At 36.5% G+C, this 23,198-nt stretch overlaps 1 protein-coding gene across 1 annotated transcript in view; it reads right to left on the bottom strand.

Annotated features, from left to right (window-relative positions):
- LOC139722459 (nuclear pore complex protein Nup85-like) overlaps nucleotides 1–22,629 on the bottom strand; it is a 49,937-nt gene extending 27,308 nt beyond the window's left edge. Inside the window, exons 1-4 of the mRNA XM_071633750.1 lie at nucleotides 22,597–22,629; nucleotides 19,485–19,596; nucleotides 18,386–18,490; nucleotides 12,038–12,098 (exon numbers count right to left, since the gene is read on the bottom strand). Coding sequence (XP_071489851.1) covers nucleotides 12,038–12,098; nucleotides 18,386–18,490; nucleotides 19,485–19,596; nucleotides 22,597–22,629 — 311 coding nt within the window. The remainder of the gene's footprint in view (nucleotides 1–12,037; nucleotides 12,099–18,385; nucleotides 18,491–19,484; nucleotides 19,597–22,596) is intronic.
- Nucleotides 22,630–23,198: the final 569 nt, after the last annotated feature.

The following is a 23,198-nucleotide window of genomic DNA, read 5'->3' as shown; positions in this document are numbered from 1 at the left end:
TATGAGTTACTATATGTGAATGAGTATCATGCACCTCCATCCTACCTCACAGCAACATTACATCCACAGACTCTTATGAGAACTATGAGAAAAAACACTACAAATGTCGGTAACTCACGTTACATAATTTGGACATGCAAAAATTTGGCATGTCTCATATTCAAAAGTTTCCTCAAACAAGAAACAGAGAGACTTTAAAGTCTATTGTGTCAAAGTCATGGACTAACAACATACATCACCGAGTATGGTAAAAATTCAAATTGTCTTACATTCTCCAGGTATCGTCATGTGAAGCGGTAACTCACGTTACGGTAACTCACGTTACAGTTTGTCCACATGATCACAAGACGATTTTTTGTCTTAATAATCCAAAGAAAACTTACCAAGACAACTTTTTTTCACAAACAAACTCCATGAATAAAGAATCTAAATTGATTTGAACATTGATCTGACAGTAATTAATCCCATTTTATCCATGAGATTACCAAAAGGCAGGAAACTTTACATTTAGAATACCAACTTGAAGATAAATTTCATTTCTAATTGAGTCGTTTTCCAAGCTTTCATTTGTACTGAGACAAAAATTGTATTCAACAAAATGATATGAAACAGAATCTATTTCATTAAATTACACTCTTTTCCAGTTAACAAATGCATCAGAAATTGAGGATTTAATTGAGAATTTGATTTGATTGTTTTTTTTATTTTACTAGATTTAAATGGATTTCAGGCTATCTAGATAAAACAAGTCATCCATAAACTATTCCATTTAATACACTGAGTCACGAGACTAGAGACCTGTACATGTAGTCTGTGGAGAGTTTAAAGGTTCAGAAATGAAATATTTCAATAAATCTTTTAACTTTTAAACAATGCAATTTATATTCCAATTATTTGATAATTGTTTGAATTACTCAATAATCAATTGTTTGTATGTTTGATTTGTTTACAAATTCTTATACGAAACTGGTACAGAAATTAGACTTGAATTACAGAAACTGCAGATAAATTTTATTTATCTGCTACCAGTATTGATCAGTTTAATAAAACATGTTCACAAATGTTTTAGCCTTAAAAAACAATGGCTTTGGTCTATGAAATGTCAAGTAGCCATTATTTGAATTGTACATACATGTAAAAAGTATATACCAGTATTTTCTAGAGTAATCAAGCAGACTAAAGCAGTAAATCCCAATGAAAAACATGAATAGTAAATATTTTGTGATCAGGAGGCTAACTATTAATATCACAAAATGTTGATAGTTGGCTTTAAGGTACATGACTGTCCAGCTCTTAAAGAAAATGTCTGATAATGAGGTTCACATTCAACAAGTTTTTGGTAATAGAACAGCATGTAAAGTAAATTATAGTAAACATGGAAAAGTTTCATCGTAGGATTTTGAAACAATATAGCTAAAACCTCAGAGTAGAATAGTATAAAACACATAAGCGTGTCAAATTCACAATGTTCAGTTCTCAAAAATCTCAGAAAAAACAGCAGGAAGCGAGCTCCAGTCTTAAAATTCTGTTCATACAAATGTTTCAGCCTCATAAACGATGGCTTTGGTCTATACAGGTAGGTACAGGTGTATAAACTATGAAATGTCAAAGAGTAATCACTTGAATTACAAAAACAAGAACTTTTCAAGAGTAATCATGCAGTGATTATCCCAATCAGGAGGCTAGTTATCACAAAATTTTGATAATTTGCTGGAACAAAGTCCATGCAGCTTTAGAAAAAATGTCTTTTAACAACTTTCGTAACAGATCAGTATACATGCACTGTAATATTAAATAGTAAATATGGAACAGTTTCTTTCAGAAGTTACATGTGATGAACATGTGTAATTAATACATTGTACATGTAGACCAGTTGGTTTGGTGATAGAGAGAGACCAAGAGAATAACAATCTACTGGAAATAGAATCTTAATACAAGAGTTCAGTAATCATGTACTCATTGGTTACTTACAATCACAACCTTCATATCATTTCTTGGTATTAAAGAAAAATCATGTCGGTAACTCACGTTACATTGTGGTAACTCACGTTACATGGTAACTCACGTTACAATTTTAAGACCTCTGTTATGAGAATTTGAAGCAAAGACTATAAGTCCCATCATATTTCTTGGATGTGTGCTGCATAGTTATTTGATAATCCAAAATACCATGTCTCAGTTGGGCATAGTAAAATTGCTAGGTTAAAAAGTTCAAGTTTCGGTAACTCACGTTACAGCAGCTTCTCGAGCTATGTAAGAGCACGCTGGTGTCCGAAGTACATATCTTATATCGAGGTCTCCACTTTATTTTCTGCTAGATTAATATATTTTTGATTTGTAAAACCAAACAAAGTTTGATTTGAGCCTCAAATATAAAAAATAATCACAAAGAGCAACAAAAATGCATTTTTAGGGATTTTTAGGTCAAAAAATGCTTTCTGGCTTCAAAAGGTATAAAAATGCACAAAAGGGAACTTTTCTTAAAGGTAAAGTCAGTTTCACACACTTCAAACTATGGCTAACAAAGTAAGATTATCAGTTGTCCTGAAATATGCGGCTAAAATTTTGGTGGTCATGTCGCACAACTCACGGAAATGCCCATAGGAATGTCTATATTTTCAATATTTTGTCATTCCAGAGCTTAATTCTTAGACTAAATATGAAAAATGAAGTGACAATCATGGAATCTTAGATAAATTTAGGTAAAAACAACAAGAATGTTTTGATCACCCACAGCAACCAAATGAAGATAAATGGTGGAGGTAATACAACTTTTCATTTGCTGTGAACATATATTTGAAATATCAAAACACTTTTCCCCCAACAGATATTCGCTCTTGCAATTATTTGGATGTGAACTTCAAATTCCAAGGTAAAAATGGTACCTGACAAATTATCTTTAAGTTAAAAGAATGTTCTAGAAGCAAGAGCCACTCTAAACATAGCCCTAAATTATCTCTTGGTAACAAACATTTATCAACCCAAATCCCAAAGAAATTTGATTATTTTTGACAAAGTTGAAATTTTCAGACTTGTGAGTTTCGGAGGCTTCAGTTAACAAACTAGTGTGTTTCGGAGGCTTCAAAACTGCTAACACAAAGTTCTAGTCCTGTATTCACTTAGAATAAGAAAACTACAGTAAGCAACTATCACTACATGCTAGAATAACAACAAGGCATCAATAAAATGTGAATAACAGTATACAGATGTACATTTTATGGCAGTGCATAATGTTTACCATTCATACAAAATGTACTTATTATTAGAAGGAAATTGGCTTCCACAAAAGTGAATAACAAACCGTGTACACTTTGAGCAATGCTCAGTTCGAATTTATGACATTACATGAGGCAATATGATTCTAAAGGAAACTGCAACAGTAGCAATAAAAGTACACTGATTAGGAACATCTTTTTTTCTTTTTTTTTATTTGCGGCTTAAAGTTAGCAGCAACGCATGTTTCGGAGGCTTCATCATGACTGTTAACATGCAAAAATGGTTCATTTTAAGGTGATATGAAGTACATTAATGCAGTTGATTGTTTCCAAATAACTAACAATGCTGTAACATGTAAAATAGTATTTATTTGTATGCAGAAAAAAGACTTTCCAACATATATGTTAAGAGACAAAGAAAAATATTTTAAATCTTTATGCTCAGTTGTATACATACACTGTATTTGCATATCCATGACTTTGGCAATGCAGAACATGATCAGGCTACACACATGTACAGCTGTATGCATTTGTCAAACTTTTCATCATAATGCAGTAAGAATTACTTCCAATGAGTTAGAACTGTAGCTATTGACTTAATGCAAAGATTATGTTTGCTTGCTTTATAAGTGCAGTTTGTGTGATGTATATTGACATAAACCACCCATCATAATTGTTTTATATACATGTGAAATCAATTTCAACTGTTGATGAGAAAGGGATAGAAAATCGACTATGTGATGGCACGACGGTTAGATTACAACATACAAAATGTGTAGCATTGTAAAATATAGAAAGGGAAAAAATGTGTATAAACATTCTTTTGCATATGACCATGCCTGATATCCCCTACTATAGCTATCAAATGCAGTGATCATGGTCATAGAACAGCAATCTTAAACACCGATCAGCCATTCCATGTAAGGGTCATCATCAAACTGTCATCATCAAAATGGAGTTGGAATAATCAATATATTGGTGATATTATCATGGAGCTCAATAAAAATTGAAATGGTCAAGATCCCAGTCATCTTTTTGAATCGCCTGTTGAAAAGATAAATGTACATACCCTACCCATGACTGTGTACAAATTTGAATTAAAAAAAAAAAATGTTGACCAAATGTATAGTTCCGTATAATATATGATAGTTAGAATTTTACTTTCTTTTTCGGTGGTATACAAGTCACCCCTGTTTCATATCATTTTTTTTTTCTTTAATTCTTCAAAGGCTTCTTTTTTTATAGTTATTTTATAAAATTCCAGTTTGTGTGACTCCTGTGACAGCTAGGAGGCCTGTTTTTGAAGGTACGCATTGAGAAATTGCTAACAGAACTTTTACTGTTTCTAAAAATGACAACCTTTTTAGCAAAAAATTAAAAAGCAGCAAATGTGTTTAAATATCTAAGTTTTTTAGAAACCCACAAGTTTGTTTTAAATAGTATATAAACCCACAGACTACAGTTTTAACCTTTTGAATTTCAAAATAGTTAGGGGCTTGTAACTTTTTCCAGAAAAGCCAGGACTAAACAGATTATAAAGATTTCAATCATTTCAATATTGTTCTTCTTGAACATAACTTCTCCAGTCACCCACCCATGGAAACTACATGTACCCCATGGCAACAGGCTATTTATAAGTAGAGGTCTATATGTCATTTATAAACAATCCTATCCCAACCATTACTGTCCATTTACTGCACTGAGAACTACATCCGCAACATGTCACAGAGTCTCACACATGTATGCGAAGAGATGTTTCGTAACACAAGTTACATTTTGTTTAATCAAAAATAGTCAAGTGGTCACTGCCAGCATGATAAAGTATGGAAAATAGGGTATAGTATCAAGATTGTGTTGCACCTTGCATGCCTCAGATCTGACATACAGATTGATATGAAAACCTGTCTGAATGAAGTAATCAAATGTCATAATTCCAAAACAGTACCCTGTGATCCAAGTCACACCACAGAAATGATAATCTGCAAGATGTTAGCTATTTTCAAATCCAATCACAAATTTATTGATTAATTATTTTCCTCCAAATAAGTATTGGAAATGAAAGCCAAAGAACTTGTTAAGAAATGGAAAGCTGAAAAAGTAAAGATTTTAGTATGGCAAAAACAAATGCCATGTGAGTAACAATGGAATGGATTTGTCAATGGGTTATAAATGGACATGTAAAAGATTGTGTTTCGAAACTATTACACTCAGATGATAGTGAGTCGAAAGTGTAAAAATCCAAAAAGTATTTTCCACCATTTGCTCTGGATCATGCATAAAAGATACAACCTTAAATTCAAAAGTAATATATTTCTTAGTTAAGTGTATGCTTCCCTCTTGAATAACCATATATTAAAGTCCTTGAATCTTCAGGACAGGAATAGTGTTCAGTTCTTTAAAAAAAAAAGTGTATTTAACACTAAATAATCAAGTAATTGTTTGGTCTTCATTATCAAAGTCTAACCAGTCAAAAGAGTGATACAAATATGGTCACAACACTGCAACTATTCTCAAGAGTAAAAATGAGTTATCCAACTTAAGAACATTGATGTATCCACAACTACTTGCTTTGTTGCACTACTGTTGCATGATGTGCGCATGCACGCAAGCTGGAAGTCACTTTCATTACTCACAATATCTAGCCTGTTCCATTGTTTCAAAAGGAAACCTACAAAATAAATGCTTTTCATACATTTAAACAACTATCTACACCTTGCTTGAGGAATCATTAAGTCTCATTCAGTCCAAACAGTTATTTGATAGACTTAGAATTACAAAATTGTAATCAAAACATTCCATTTACATGCTGTTAACATAAAATGAAGCCTCCGAAACATCTGGAAAATTAATCTGGTATGCCTTATGTTTTTGTGAAAATCATGTATGTTATGTAGAAAGTGATGGGTAAATTGTGTCTTTTTTGGTTGATATACACTGTTTAAACATATTTGTGGGGCAACATCCTCATCTGCTAATATTTTATTGCTGAATGAAAAGGTGAGTTATGTGTGACACATCTACACTGTTTAAGAAAAATAGGTAAATCGTAAAGTAAATCTATATTGGTGAGTAAACAAAGCAGCCAGAAAACTGAATGGGATTAAATATCGTTAGATATGTCATAAGCGATCATTGGGTGGGTGAACAATAAATCTAATTTGATTTTGTCCAGAGAAAATCACAAAAATGCAGTGTTAACATCCTTTTGAAGCCTCCGAAACCACTTTTTCTCTATTAAATGTATTAGCTCAAAAAATTATTGCAGTATCATAATGTTTTTATTATTTTTGTTGTCTGTCCATGTCTGTTGATGATTTCATGGCATAATTTGGGGCAGACACTCAAAGAATTTATCAGAAATGTCAAATTAGATGTTTTTGCTGTTTCGGAGGCTTCATGCGTCTCGGAGGCTTCATGTGTTAACGGAAAATTTGTATTGTCTCCTATTTTCAGAGAGTTTGGCGGATCTTAACTATTTTTGGTCTATTAGGTTAGGGCCCCATATCCTACATTTTGACATATAGATTAGGTCGCTTCTCTTATCTATATTCATATTATTTGACTAAACACTTTGTTTCGGAGGCTTCAAAACTGCTAACGGAAATTTCACTTGATGGAATAAAATTATCACAAAATTTCAAATAGCCCTAGAATCAAGTAAACTTTGATGTAAGTCTAAAGTTTAGCTGTACCTTACTATTTTCAGCATAAAAGAAAGTAACCAAAACACATCCACTGATCATTACTGTCCATCAAAGTTTGTAAACAATTGTTAACGGAAAATGAAGCCTCCGAAACCTCAAATTTGAAGTCATAGTATTCTAAAATAAAGGGCCAGATACAAACCAAACTAATTTGGTCATTTCAATTGACCATACAACTATGCTTTTAACATAAAAAATTAGATCTCTGCAGTTGCTGCAGAAAATTATTAACATTTCAAAAATGTTATATAAATTTCAATGCAACAAAATAGTCATTTTTAGGGTACATATGTGACTGTCAAAACAAAATGCATCAATACCTGGACCTGATTATGCTACCCAAGGTGGCTACTCATAAGGTGACTCACATGGGAAAAAATCTTTGAGATCTGTAAATCTATGTGTTCAGGGTGGGCCAAAAGGCTAAAAATTGAAAGTTACACCCTTTACCGTAAAACTGACCATATGTGACCGTGCACCTCAAAACGAACATAAAGTCGCACACACTGATTTTGCGTGAGGACTGAAAATAAGTGAAATGGGTCAACCTAGCCGAACTTGACTTTTTCATATTTTCTGAAAGAGCGGGTTTTCTTTTACATTATGCTAAAATTTGGTATCATAAAACGGGCAGGAAAATGTGTTCTTTAGCAGTTTATCTCGAACATTTTTTGGTAGAATAGTGTGATTAGACCATGTGTGTCTTTAGAATCCCTTTTTCATTTCTGAAAAACCTTGTCCACACTCTTCACTTTCAACTCTAATAACTTTTGAAAGGATACTTCTACTGCTTTGAAAGTTGGCATTAATTATGGACAGAATGTGTTAACGATTTAATCTGATAATCTCTTCATTGTTGTTACTCTGGTGGTTTACTTCCTGTTTTTTTTTGTCCCATTCATCGCACAGCCAGCACGGTTTGGTAAAGATTAAGCGCTTGAATAGACACTGTACTTCAGAGCCTCTTTTCTCAGTTCATACTTTTTCTGAGTTTGTGTTTTCTTTCCAATAGTTAGATAGGTTAGGAGAGTCCATTTGATTTGAGTTATACATCATTTTAAGGCTTAAAGTCTGCTCTTTCAGAATGTGATCTTAACTAAATATTCATGTCTGGCGACTTTTTGTTTGTTTTGAGGTGCAGGGTCACATATGTCCCCGCCGGAAGTGGCATTTTGTAGCAAAATGTGCAATACAGGTCAACAATCAAGGTCAAAGGTCAAAGAAGTCAAAGGTCAAAATTCTGTGTAGAAGTTTTGAAGCCCTCACCTAGTGCGATCACATGAAGCAAACAGAATAAAAATCGGGTTAGAAATGGCAAAGGAGTAGCATTTTGTAGCCAATGTACAATATAGGTAAAAATCAAGGTCAAAGGTCAAAGAAGTCAAAGGTCAAAATTCTGTGTAGAAGTTTTGAAGCCCTCACCTAGTGCCATCACATAAAGCAAATGGAATCGAAATCGGGTTAGAAATGGCGAAGGAGTAGCATTTTGTAACCAAAGTACGATATAGGTCAAAAATCAAGGTCAAAGGTCAAAGAAGTCAAAGGTCAAAATTCTGTGTAGAAGTTTTGAAGCCCTCACCTAGTGCCATCACATAAAGCAAACAGAATCGAAATCGGGTTAGAAATGGCGAAGGAGTAGCATTTTGTAGCAAAATGTACGCTATAGGTAAAAAATCAAGGTCAAAGGTCAAAGGTCAAAACTCTGTGTATAAGTTTTGAGGCCCTCACCTAGTGCCATCACATAAAACAAACAGAATCGAAATCGGGTTAGAAATGGCAAAGGAGTAGCATTTTGTAGCAAAATGTAAAATATAGGTCAAAGGTCAAGGTCAAAGGTCACAACTGAAATTCTGTGTAGAAGTTTCAAAGCTCCCATGTAGTGCTATCATATAAAGCAAACAGAATCAAAATTGGCTCATAAATGACAGAGAAGAAGCAAATTGAAGATTTTGATCACACACGGACGCACACACGGACGCACGTACGGACGGACGGACGGACGGACACACGGACACACACACGTACAGAGCCCGTTTCATAGTCCCCTGCTCGAACTCGTTCGGCGGGGACAAAAAATGATTGGGTGAATTTATAATGTATTTCTTACATTTTATACTCACAGTGCCTCACAGGACAAAACGGAGAGCTACAAACACAAATGCTATCATTTTTTAATTTTCATCAAAGCGAGCACCTCAACTGTTAATTTTCATATAATTTCATGCAATATGTACATATAGGCTCTCACAGATTCACCGCAACTATTTCTCTAGAACGAGTGAAATTTGTTTTCCCCTTTCTTCATGTACACAGTATATCAAGTCAAAAGGAATTTGGCATTGAGAGAATTCTGTTTCAAGCCAGGCACTCAATAATATGAGCAAAATTCCTGGAGTTAATATGCATTGTACACTAAAGATCTTTTTCACTATTTGTCGACAGCTCAAACGTAGGAGGAAGGGGTATTATTTGATGATTCACACGCTGCAATAATGTCAATATGAAAACATATTTAGATTTCTGATACAGGGTGAAACAGCCACTTCAAGTTCCTGTAAAATCCCCTCCAAGTTCAAATTGTCTTTGAGCAAACAGATTTAAAATCAAACTATGTACTGTAAACACAGAAATTTTTGCGGTACATTAATTTTTGCGTAATTCACGCATTTTTTGGGCAGTACTAATTCTAAAACCCACAAAAATACCTCCACAGTTTTATCTGCACATTTTTTAAAGGGCTGACAATTGCACAGTAGAAACTCAAGTACCCGCGAATATGTTTTTGAGCCGCCCAGCGTGAAATATACACTAATCGCGTGAAAATATTGACGTTTACAGTAACAGAAGGAAGTTTATCAAGCTTCAAGTTCTAAAATTTGAATGTTGCAGAGATCTAAAGTACAACTGTGTATCATGCTTTCTCATACAATGTACGTACTGAAATTGGTGGAAGCCACACCATTCAAATCTGTTGAGACAACAATATCACTCCCTCTAGAATCATTGGTTTCTGTACAATGTGAAAGAAATTAGAAATATCAATAGTTTTACAACTACAATTCCTAAAAATGCCATCATTGCTACACATCAAGTCATTAAAATTGTACAATAACTTGACTTTGAAAATATTCATTCATCCGGTTTTATTTCATTTAAAGAAAAAAAAAACATTTTGGTAATGTACAAGATTCATGCATGTGTATTTAGGGTTATGGGACACTTTAGAAGAGGTGATGACGTTATTGCATCATCTACATGTAGGTACAGTGTACATATTGTACATGAACAGTGTACAAGTATGTGGTATACATTATAGTGCTTGTGACCAATGTCAATGTACCATGAAAACACTGGAGACTTCAAATTCATTAACCTTCTAATCTCATGTCAGAGTTAACTCTTTTACACTTTTACTGTCGTATAACCTTTTCTGTATTATTTTTCTACAGTGTACTTCCTGCTGTTTGCTGAAGTAAACATGAATACATTAGAGTTTTTCTTTTTCCCTTTTATATACTGAATAACAGTCTCAAAATACCAAAGACATTGAACACACACCCAGGTTGTAAAATGTCATTATTGATTTAACAGCGCAACACTATTAATGCAGTTTGTCCCCCGAAGCAGGGATATGCAGTCAGGCAGTCAGTTCTAAAAGAGCCAAAAAATGCGGTTGAGCATGACATATCACACGTCGATTCCGCAAGCCGGATACAGTTCAATTCAAGATCAAGTTGTTATAAAAGCAAGACAGTTGTACGTTGTTGTGTTTTTTCTTTAAGGATTACATCAGTCCTTTGGGAGTGAAGCAACACAGGAGGGGAAATTTGAGTGAAACTAAGCAGCTAATTTAACCAAGGTTCATTTTCACTGCATGATCGACTTGTCAGCCACTTCTCACAGAAAGCACTTCAGTGTTCACGACGCATGAAGGAAAATCTACTCTCACATGAAATGAAAAAATTTTGTTGTTTTTTGTGGAAGACCTTCCATCAACTGCATTTCGAAATTGCAACAAAAACCAATTAATATGTGTGGGCTGATGAGGAAAATCATTAAAATAATGAGGAAGCATCAACAATTTTCCTACATCATTTGTATGCAATTTAAGCATCTCAAAACCAGGATTACAATGTGTGCTTGCCATATTTTGTAGCTGTTGTTGTTTTAAATAGAAGGAAAAAGAAACTCAGCTCTAGAGCGATTTTATGAACACAGCAACTCATCAAAACTGGATGTTCCTACGCAAATGAAATTCATACGCAAATGAAATTCATGACAGCAATCAAGTATCAAAGAAGAGAACTCTGAATTTGAAGGTTCGGATATTTTTTGATTTCTCAATTCTATGTGGATAAAAAAAAAGTCATGTATTGCAAAACTGCCATAACAACTGATGTCAAGAAAACTTAAATTTAACTTAAAAACCCAATGGTTCACATTCTAGACAAAATCATTTCAAAGTTGAATACTAAAATGCTGATTTGCTTTATGAAAAGTTTGAGTGCATCTATAGCCACTCCAATTTGTACATGTTTGCACAGAGCGCCCCTATACTGTATTCCTGCTGTCAATCTCTCAATCAAGGTACCCGTGTTGATACCAGGCACGTAGGAATATTACCCAGTTTTGAAATTGAGATATAATCATAGCTTTTCTTCAATTTTTCCACTGTCATGCCTGTGATGAAGATTTGTTCACTGGAGATGTGCAAATACAAAATATGTATATACCCAGAGGGCGAATTCTTTGTACATCACAGAATCACTTCCGAAACTCTTTCAGAGTGCAATTTGAAAGTGGCAGTTAGGCAATTATCACGGCTGATGTTTGCAGGACAGGAGTTGAAAGCAGATTGCAATTATTTCAGCGTACAATGACAGCTGACATAGAGAATACATGCATCACATTATCAAAGAAGATGTCTGTCTCCCTGTATTTATGATACCAAAGATCACAGGTATTTACACACACACACACACACAGGTTTACAAATGCTGCATCCTGCAGTTCACCTACACAGTAAGTATACATGATCTCATCTTTACCAAGATCATAAAACTTTGACTAAGCAAAGCTCCTGCAGGAGATGAATAGAGAAAAGAGATTTATACGTACTGAGGCTTCCTTGACATGTCTTTTTCATCAGGGGTGTGTCTCTGGAGGGAGGTGAAGACATCTGCCATTGGAGAAAATTAACAAATAAACAATTAAAGGCATAATTTTCCATATATTTGTAGAAGAAACAAAAACCCAGCATTAGTGCTCTAAAACAGTTCTAAAATGTGAGTTAGAGATTTATACAAACACCCACTGTAAAAAATTTGAATCCGTATAATCGATGTTAAGGATTGTTAAATACACAAAATGTGAATAGTTATAATAAAAATGTTTCCAGACTAAACCGTCTACAGTTACGGTTTAATGAGAAATACTGATACGTGTATCTCCTTTCATATTTAAGGCTTTATTGCAAAAATTGTATGTGGTAGGATGTTTTGTGATACAACAGACCTACACATATGCATCAAATGAGATATCTTGAACATTTTTTTAAATCACTGCTCCCAAAGGCAAACAAGACCTTTAAGAAATGAGTATCTAATTGGTGCCAACTTTTCTAGCTTACTATAAACAAAACCTCGCTACACTTGTAACAGACTCTGTACAACACTTTGAATACTCAAAGAGTGTTCATTTTGAGAGAGAATTCACAGTATCTGTTTGAAAATTCACAGTATCTGTTTGATATATCGGTATATAATAATAATAATAAACCGTATTTGTATAGCGCATCAGAATCACAAAAATAGATTAATGTCTCTATGCACACTGACGGAAGGAACTAATAGAACTTAGGAAAATAGACATGAGAGAGAGAGAGGAGGCAAAACAAGATGAAAAGTGAAAGAGTAGCGACAAACATTGTATAGTGTTAAACCTAGTCCACAGACAAGTTAAAGAGATGAACGTTTTCAACAAACGCTTAAAATCATCTACTGTGTTGGTTTGCTTGAGATACGTGGGTATTTTGTTCCACAACTCTGCTGCTGCCAGTTGAAAAGATCTTGCGCCTTAAAACTGTACTGATATTGTGGGGGTGTACAACAGAAGTTTGGACTGAGAGCGAAGATTTCTTGCTGGACGATAATTTGTTATGAGCTGTTGAAGATAAGTAGGGCCTACATGTAGTTCATAAATGCCAGAATTTTTCAACTTTAACACTTGATAGGAGAATATAACACACATCATCATGTGGCTTAACACATACACAAAGTTCTGATCCAATTATTTACCCGATGAAGCAAAGACTTGCTATATATCCAACCTTGTTACAGCGGGATTCCCATTTATTTCCAAGTTGGTCTCCCTAGCACAGCCCTCTACTCCTTATTTTCACACAGTTACATGTTACATCAAACAGACTTTTAAATCCTGCTGAAAACTGGTTTCTTTGAGTTTTTAAAAGCAAAGTAAGCAATAGAATTAACCCTGAATATCAATTTAAAAGGAACTAGAAATGTCGCTATGGCAACTGGTATGCCTCCGCCATAATGCATGATTCTCCTAATAGGTCTAGATAGTACATGTGGACAATGTGTGATTACATTTTCACAAAATTGGCAAAATATTGAAATGACAAGTTTGTCACAAATGTGTTGAATGTTCACCTTCCTTGACCTAGGTTTATTTGGATGAATAGGAGAGCATGTATTTGGGGATTTAAGGACTTTAACTTGACTTTGACCCATTCATACGTTTATGCATTGAGTAATTTTCACGGTATGGAGAAAAAGTGCAATTTCTGTATTGAATAGTAAATTGTTACCATTGTCATCTGGCCTTTGACCCTAAAATTCATAAGATAATCACTGTCATGCAGAACATGCATGAATATGTAGTAAGTTTCAAGATAACTTGAGCCACTTCCAAGATATGGAGGAAAAATTTAGTTCAGCACTTTCACTTGATCTTTGACCTTTTGACCTTTGAGGCAAAAAAAAAAAGGCAAAAAAAAAACTTTCCAGAGAATCTCTATTAGGTTATACCTTTGACCCCAGACCTTTGACCCCATGTACCCTAAATTGTCTAGATAATCACTGCCAGTCAGTACATGTCTATTCCATGAAGATACCTTGAACAATTTCCAAGGTCCAGAGAAAAAAGTGAAGTTTTAATATTTTACTTGACCTTTTGACCTTTGACCTTTGACCTCATGACCCCAAACTTTCACCAGAGAATCTTGATAGGGTAATACATGTATACACTAAGTTTCAAGAAGATATCTTCAGGCATTGCATAGATATGGTGGAAATAGTGAAATTTTAAGCATTTGACCTTGACCTTTTGACCTTTGACCTTGAGCATGTGCACCCAAAAGTTAATAGGCACAAGTTCACCCCCTAATACACATACATGCCAAGTTTCATTAGGATACCTCAAAAGGTTTTTTAGTTACGCTGTCCACAAAATTCATTACGGACGGACGGACGGACGGACGACCCGAAAACATAATGCCTCCGGCACCACTTCGTGGCGGAGGCATAAAAAGGAAATGATATGAAAACCAACAAAAAAGAAAAAGAAAAAGAAAACACACAGAAAGATCCTTTATAACAAATGGGTTTTGTTTTATCAGCTAGTAGACGTGAGTGCAGCCTAAAGCTGAAATTTAAAGCATCGCATTCAAGAGAAATCTCGACGAGTAGAAACTTGTTAACGATATGTATATTCAAGGGCAGAGCAATCAATTATGCAACAATGCCACATAGGCTTACAGTTAGTACATAATGTAATTGCCGCAAAAAGCACATTTTGTGCAGCTATGTGTCAGACATTCGTGCTCACATCAGGTATGCTTGCACATAATTCATGAAGCAAATCTTCATGCAGAAAGAGTGTATAATATTTCATACAAGGAAAGTTTTTCCTTTTCTGACTTTTCTGACTGCATTCACTTGTTCTGGGACTTTCTTGGTAATAAAAACATTAGGAAACAGAGCGTGTATGTGGTCTGCTTTTATGGATAACTATTAGAATGTTAAAGACCTAATAAAATGCTTGCAAAATGTTTTAATATGCAAAAGAAATGTAAAATATATGTCATGATTATCAATGTAAATATGTTGTCAGTGTCGTTCCGGTTTTTATCGCTTCTAGAAACTCCCCCAAATATCACATTTTTGGAGTACCCCGTTGCAGCTTTTGCGAAAAAGAATAGTCATGTGACCAACACCCCTGAACCGATTGATGACGTATAAGCACGGAGTTGTGCTCAGTTAGCAGACGCCGCTCAGCACAAGCACTCAGATTAAGCTTGGTACACGCGCGTACATGACAGCTAGCCCGGCCAGGCCCGGGCCCCGCGGGATGTGCGCTCCCGGTCGACCCACTGACTGTCGACATGTACGCATTACCACGTACATTATCACTAAGTTTTGCTTGCACAGATACCTGGTACCTCGAGCATAATGTCTTCCCCTATATGGGTAAACTTCGACAGTGATGATGATGATGAAGACTGCAGCTCTGACGATAGCGGAGAAGAAGAGGAGGCACATGAAGTTGAAGGGGAAGATGGGGAGGGGAGGGAGCCGATGAACCAGAACGTTATCGTGGGGCTGCACCAGTCAATACCGATATGAACCAGCTGCATCTCCCCTGCTGCCAGTGCAAGAGCGTATAAAGAACATGGCACCAAGCCCGAGAATAGACCTCACGGAAACGATCGCCTGGGAAATACAGAGTGGTATGTCTGGTATGTCCCCATATAGTTTAACGTTAGAAAGGATATACGTGTACTGTATTCTACATGATTGACATTGTAAGTTGTAACTGTTTGTCTAGTAAGTAGATTATGGAACAGACCCAGCTCGCTCACAAAGTGAGCGGCTACTCCGGCCGCAGCAAGCAAGCGGGAGCGTCCTGGCCGTGGCCTGGCCCGTCGGCCGGCACTTACAAGTTAAACTACTAGTCTAGTAGTAGTCTAGTAGTAGATCTAGTAGCAGTCTACTAGTAGTTTTAGTAGTCTAAGTAGTAGTCTACTAGTAGCAGTCTACTAGTAGTAGTAGTCTACTAGTACTACTACTAGTTGTAGTACTGCATACCACTACGGCAGTAGGTCTAGTAGACTAGTAAGTAGTATTATAGCAGAATCTTTGGTAGTAGTACAGAGGCTACACTCTATTACGCCTATCCACGATTAGGGGGATATGTTGTTACAGGGTGGGTCGTGGCTAAAAAAAAAAAAAAAAAAAAAGGCCTAACCAGTTTCTCATAGTCACTTTCTGCAATATTGTTATCAGTAATTTAGATGCGCCATTTTCTAGGAAAAACGATACCAAGAATGATCGTCGATTTTGGTCGAGTAGTTTTTGTTTTATGCTAAAAATCATACTGTGGAAGGAAGCTCAAACGCCGTGCTAGGTCTACCGATGAATGCCACAGTGGGTCTGGATTCACGAGTAGGTCTAGGCCTATAAAGCAGGCGAGTCGCCGTAGAATTAGTACAGACACGCAGTGGTGGTGGGGCTATCGTGAAATAGGCCCCACCACAGTGCGCGTGCACCGTACCCGTGCGTTTATAGCAAGCAAGGGTAGGTCCTCCTAGGGTTTAGGGTTAGGTAGGGTTGTATTTATGGTTAAATTGGCCGTTAAATTAGTCGAGGGCCATATTATGAAGTCATTTTCGCCGCATTCACGATCACGAGTATTGACTGTGGAAGGCAGCCCCACCGCCGTGCTTACCTACCGAGATGAACGCCACACGGTGGGGCTGAATTCATGAGTATAAACAGGCGAGTCGCCGTAGTATTACTATTAGTACAGACATGCAGTGGTGGGGCCTATTTCATGAGTTTGCCGAAAATAATGGATATCCAAGCGTACCACAGTTGTAATCTGTATTATTGGCAGTATTAAATCTGATACATTTCATTAAATATTCTTTTGTCTAAAGGCTTAGCCAATGACAATAATGCAGCGCAGCACCTGCTACGCGCTCGCTAGCTCGCTCCCCCGCCAGCGCTAGCCAGTGCAGACGCCGGGCTGTCGCTGCGCGCGCTGCGCTAGCATAGCCTTGCCAGCTCGCTGGCTACAGCTAGACTGGTACATGGTCGTGAACGATCGTACGACTCCGTTCTTAGACGTCATCACAATTTAGAAGTGATAGTGCGCCGCATGCGGCGAAAGTATAGAAAGTTTTCCAAAACCGAGGAAATGGCATCCATTATGTTAACAAATATAGAACAAAATTCAGAACAGTAAAAAACCCCGCACAACCATAGAATTACTTAGAATTTAACATTTGATATTATTACATCATTGAGAAAACAAGGAAAAGTAGAAATTACGCGGTGCGTAATATATGTCCCCGCCGGAAGTAGCATTTAGTAGCAAAATGTACAATATAGGTAAAAAAGATGAAGGTCAAAGGTCAAAGAAGTCAAAGGTCAAAATTCTATGTAGAAGTTTTGAAGCCCTCACCTGGTGCCATCACATAAAGCAAACGGAATCAAAATCGGGTTAGAAATGGCGAAGGAGTAGCATTTTGTAGGCAATGTACAATATAGGTCAAAAATCAAGGTCAAAGGTCTAAGAAGTCAAAGGTCAAAATTCTGTGTAGAAGTTTTGAAGCCCTCACCTAGTGCCATCACTTAAAGCAAACGGAATTGAAATCGGGTTACAAATGGCGAAGGAGTAGCATTTTGTAGCAAAATGTACAATATAGGTCAAAAATCAAGGTCAAAGGTCAAAGAAGTCAAAGGTCAAAATTCTGTGTACAAGTTTTGAAGCCCTCACCTAGTGCCATCATATAAAGCAAACGGAATGAAAATCGGGTTAGAAATGGCGAAGGAGTAGCATTTTGAAGCAAAATGTACAATATAGGTCAAAGGTCAAGGTCAAAGGTCACGACTGAAATTCTGTGTAGAAGTTTCAAAGCTCCCATGTAGTGCTATCATATAAAGCAAACAGAATCAAAATTGGCTCATAAATGACAGAGAAGTAGCAAATTGAAGATTTTGATCACACACGGACGCACACACGGACACACGGACACACGGACGGACGGACGGACAGACGGACGGACACACGGACACACACACGTACGGAGCCCGTTTCATAGTCCCCTGCTCGAACTCGTTCGGCGGGGACAACAAAGCGATCGTAATAAAGTGTGGGTCCCTCACTTTATTAGGATCGCTCTTTTTTGGATATCTCAGCCATATCAAAACCAATTTTCATCAAATAAACGTTGAATTCCTCATAAAATTACATGCTCTTTCATATTTTATAAGAGGTTTCTCATTATCTCATGGAAAATGTCAGAAAGCAGAAATTAGGTCTCAACCAAAACTGTATGATCCCTTTAAGAATGATTATGCTGAGTAATGTAATGTCCGTAACGCTGGAATTGCCCAGCTGGAGAAGATAGCTTGGCTGGAAGTTGGTTTCCCAGGAACTTACCATGAGACTGCACAACAAGTTTCCTTGTGTGAGGGTTGTGCATGTCTGTTTGCCATTTTACCACATGGAGCTTTGAAGGAGTCCTATGAGGTGTAGCATGATCCCCTGCAACATTTAAAAAAAAAAGTAAGAACACATTTCCACTGACCTGAAATATTCTGCAGCAGGTAAATTGTAACTTAGAAATGGTAACTTGGTAAAAAAAAAAAAAAAAAAAAAGGTAATTCTTTCTGATGAAAATGAACATTTTGAAGACTTTTTCATGCAGCTATATACAAAACGAAATACAAAGGAATTTCTCAGTAAATTTTGATAACAATTTGAAGTGGATTCTGAAGATATTTATCAAAACTGAACATTGAAACCAGTGGTATAACATAAGGTTTAAAGGACAAATTCACCCAACTATATGTGTGGCTTGAGTGAATGCAGCAATATCAATAGACCACATCAGTTAAGTTTTGGGGAAATTGGACAATACGTTCAAAAGCCATGAATTTTTAAGGTTTTTTTGCAGCCATCGCTGAAGGAGAAGACTACTGCATCACATTTAATTATTCAAAAGAAAATATAAAGGGAATTAATATACACATTCCCTCGACTTTCTGAAAGAGGTATGTGTTGTAAGTAAGGCCCCTTCATTTTGCTGAAAATATGAAAATATGTTAAATTCTGTTTATTTTCTTTATATATTTGTCCTGCAGTGACTTTACAAACCGTTGTAGTTGCACTGAAACTTTAAAAATCTAATACCGGTAACTTTTTTAATTTGTTTGATTTTCCTCAAACTTCCCTTGATCCACACAAACAGTACAAGTATATTTGGGAAAACTTGTCCTTTAAGCTGATCCCAACTTTTAAGATTGACTTTAATTCTTTGTAAACCACCGCTAGGGCATTTTATCCCAAAGGAGCATTTGGGCACCACAACAAGGGGAAGTATAACAGGACTACTATGCTGCAATATTAAAAGAATCAATTACATTCAAAATTAGGGAATTATAATTTTATGGTCATTTGTAGCATAACAGTTTCCTCTAGATATCAAATTAGACTTTATTTCCGCAGCCAAAACACAAAGTTGGTAAGAAAATCTCACCGCTGCCTTCGGCCTGCTTCTTCCGACCACACCCCACATGCAGCAGAAGCTCATTGCCCAGCCCCCATACAGCTGACAAACCATGGACACTCGCTTCCAGTCCTGGTATCGTCTGCAGTGGACATGTAGATAGAGTGGTAATTAGTTTTACCCTACTAGATAAGTGTTGTTTACAAGGCAAAAACGATAGATGAAAGATGTAAGCTTTATCATATCTTCTAACTTTTTCTGGTATACTCCACAGTCTATTAATGACATTTTCCTTTAAGGGGTTGATGGTTTGTCATGCTCTCCAAATTGACATCTCCAAAAAGTTTCCTTGGCATTTGCAATGTATGTTGATTGACAGTCAACAAGCATAGCTGTACATCATCGATCGATCTTTGTAACGACCAACAGTAAACTTGCTATCATGACTGATTGTTTGTTGGTTTTAGTCTGAAACAATGCATACATTGCATTCTAATAAATTCTGTGGTTTTCCTGTCTGCAAAAATAGCTGATTAACTGATGTGGACTGTATGGCATTAACTCCCCATTCACAATATGAGTATAACCAAAACTATATGTACTTTCAATATTTAATAAACATTTCAAATTGATTTCAAGCAAATTTCTCTTCTTTTTTTTTTTAGTGTTACTGTTAACCCATTGAGGACGGTTTGATTTTGCTACAACACGCATTTTCCAGACACCTGCCCGAGTATACTCGGGACTCGTCCTCGACGGATAAGCAGATGAGCAGTATAACTTTACTACGTCTAGGCCATTTTAACTTTAATATAGTATAAGGTGTATCCGGGGTCTAGTGAAACCAGCATTGGAATATGCAGCATCCACAGTTTGGAGTCCTTCAGTTACAAAGAAAGACATTGAAGCATTAGTCTTTAGGTGCAGACAAGATGCTTACATTTATGTACCGGTAGCGACAAAAAAAATCAGACTGGTCATGGAACCTCTTCAGGGGAGAAGAATCAAGACTGATCTTCTAGAAATATACATACCAACATGTACAAGTTTCTAAATTAAGATAGCCAAACCTGGAGGGTGTTTCACGAAGATTCTAAGTCGAACTTAAAATCTAAGACTGACTAAAAATTATGGTATGCTGTGTGTGTCTTCACTGTTGCTCAACTTCTGAAATTGAAGATTTTGGAGACCTTTTTTCATGTACTGGTACATGTAAATTAGGCCCTAGCCATTGATGATACAAGATAAGATAAATAATGATGGAATTATTCTGGAAACATTACTGATAATCTACAGTGGGTGAGGATTAGCCTTATGAAATAGATTGATTAGAACAGGGAAACCAGTGGCATACCATAGTTTTTAGTCATTCTTAAATTAAGTTTGACTTCGTGAAACACCACCCCCCCCCCCCCCCAAGATATTTTCTTCTCTACCCCACTCAAAACACTGCGAGAGGTCACTCTGAGACTTGACTTTAAAGGGACTGTACAGTACTGGTTGAGGTAAGGGATTTATGTTTTGAACATAATTCCAAGTGAGATAATGAGAAACCTCTCCTGAAATTTGAAAGAGCATGTAATTTTAAGAAGGATTCAACATCTATTCGATGAAAATTAGTTTTGAAATGGCTGAGATATCCAAAAAAGTGATAATAATAAAAGGCGACAGGCCACAACTTTAGCGTGGTTATAATATTAGGATCTCTTTGTTTCACCTTGTTTTTGGATATCTCAGCCATTTCAAAACCGATTTTCATCAAATAAACTTTTGATACCCTTTATTGCATGCTCTTTGACATCTCATATGTCATAGAGTGGTTTCTGAATATCTCGCAAAACGTTAAAAGCTAAATTAAATCCTCACCTCGACCAGAACTGTACACACCACCCTTTCTGATCATGCTTCTATTACGTGTATGGTGGGCAACTAGCATTCTTAGTAGCAACTGCATAGCATAACACACCTAACTTTACTGATAAAAGAACAAACAAAAAATCCCGCTGTGAGGTAGTGGAACTGGTAAAAGTTGAGGGAAGTTCTGTTTGTCAAGTTCCGACCGGGATACAGATGGCCGATGCACACTGATGCAGGCGATGGATGAGAATAGAAAAGATGCCAGATGCTCGTCGATTAGACAGAAAGATCCGTCTGTCCAGAGGACTCTTTTATATTTTGCCATTTAACGCTGTCGGTGGGGAAAGAAGCCAGACGCAGTCTCCGCGGAACATTCCCCGACGGACAGACTAGCTATACCGGGTGTCCCAAAAAAAGCGGAACGGTGGATTTTCAGTACCTTGTGGTCTAAAAGTTATGTATCTTTTGACATCATTAGAAAGAGCATCTTCAGCAGAAGACTATGATACCAAAATCATCAAATTTGGTTCAGTATTTTTTATTCTACGCCAATTTCTGAAAACGCAGTCATTGCCAAATTTCGCCGGATTTTTGCGACTTATGACATAATAATTTGAGTGCGACACGCGATCCATATGGTGAATATTGTGTAAGCTCGGTGATCCATGTCAACAAAAGATACAGCTTTCACATTAGGCACGGGCCAGGAAAAAACCGTGTTTGTGTGTGTCTGTGTGTGTGTGTGCGCGCTCCCAATATGAAAGCGTTATCTCAGTTTCACCGTATGGAACGCGTGTCGCGCCCAAATTATTATCTCATAAGTCGCAAAAAATTGAAAATGACTGCATTTACAGAAATTAGCGTAGAATAAAAAGTACTGAACCAAATTTAATGATTTTGGTATCATGGTCTTCTGCGGAAGATGCTCTTTCTAAAAATGTCAAAAAATCTATCACTTTTAGAACGCAAGGTACTGAAAATCCACCGTTCCGCTTTTTTTGGGACACCCGGTATACAGACCGATCTTTCGGTCAACTCGTCGATATGCCAGCACCACGACTAGACTAATGGCAATGTTTATGCAGTCCCACATGTTTTTATTACTGTTGGTTCATTCGTTTGACTTGTTGTCTAGTTTAGAACGGTGACTAAAGGTGGGTATGGACGCATTGCACAGACAGTAAACGATTACGCAAGTTACAATCATACTTCATGTGTGTAAAGAGACTGGAAATATTAATAAGACCGATATAAATCGACCATTTAAAGCTGTGTTAGCACTTACCTGCAGAAGAATTTCCCGCTCGTATGCTGCCATGCTGATTCAATATGCTGACTCCGCGCGAGGAACGTTTCATCGATGCAAACACGCGTAAACAATTCACCGAACGTGAACACTTGTGGAGGCAGCGAACAGAAAGGATTGAAACTGTTTTATTTTGGTGGCAGAGTTTAGTCTAGCAGCCAGAAAGGGTCCCCGTGCACCCCCCCTAAAACAAAATTCTACGATATGTTCGAAGATCGTCAGAACCTGTATTTTCCGAATCCGGTTGTCGCCAGCGGAAAAAAAGGTTGCGCGCGCGTCTTATTTGCATATTTCTAAGATGGCCGCCGCCCGTTGCTAGGAGACGGATTATTTTTGAATAACTTTAGTTAGGAATAACAAATTACCATAAAAATGGTATCATTTTGAAGAGAATTAAATTTCCTACAAGCTGATACCCCATTTGATGGGATAAATAGTTGTTGTCATGAAATATTAAGGAAGGAATTATGTTTTTTTAGCATTTTTCTAAAAAGATAGGGAATTTGGTTATAATGTTCTTTTCCATACATCTAATATGCATTTACAAATAACATTTGAAATTTCCTAAAATTATCCCCCAG

This window comes from Diadema antillarum, unplaced genomic scaffold (assembly GCF_040938485.1).
Source record: "Diadema antillarum isolate AM-2024a unplaced genomic scaffold, OU_Dant_1.0 scf00000166, whole genome shotgun sequence".
Classification (NCBI taxonomy): domain Eukaryota; kingdom Metazoa; phylum Echinodermata; class Echinoidea; order Diadematoida; family Diadematidae; genus Diadema; species Diadema antillarum.
The sequence above is the reverse complement of the archived record's forward strand: the minus strand, read 5'-3'. Positions and strand labels throughout refer to the sequence as shown.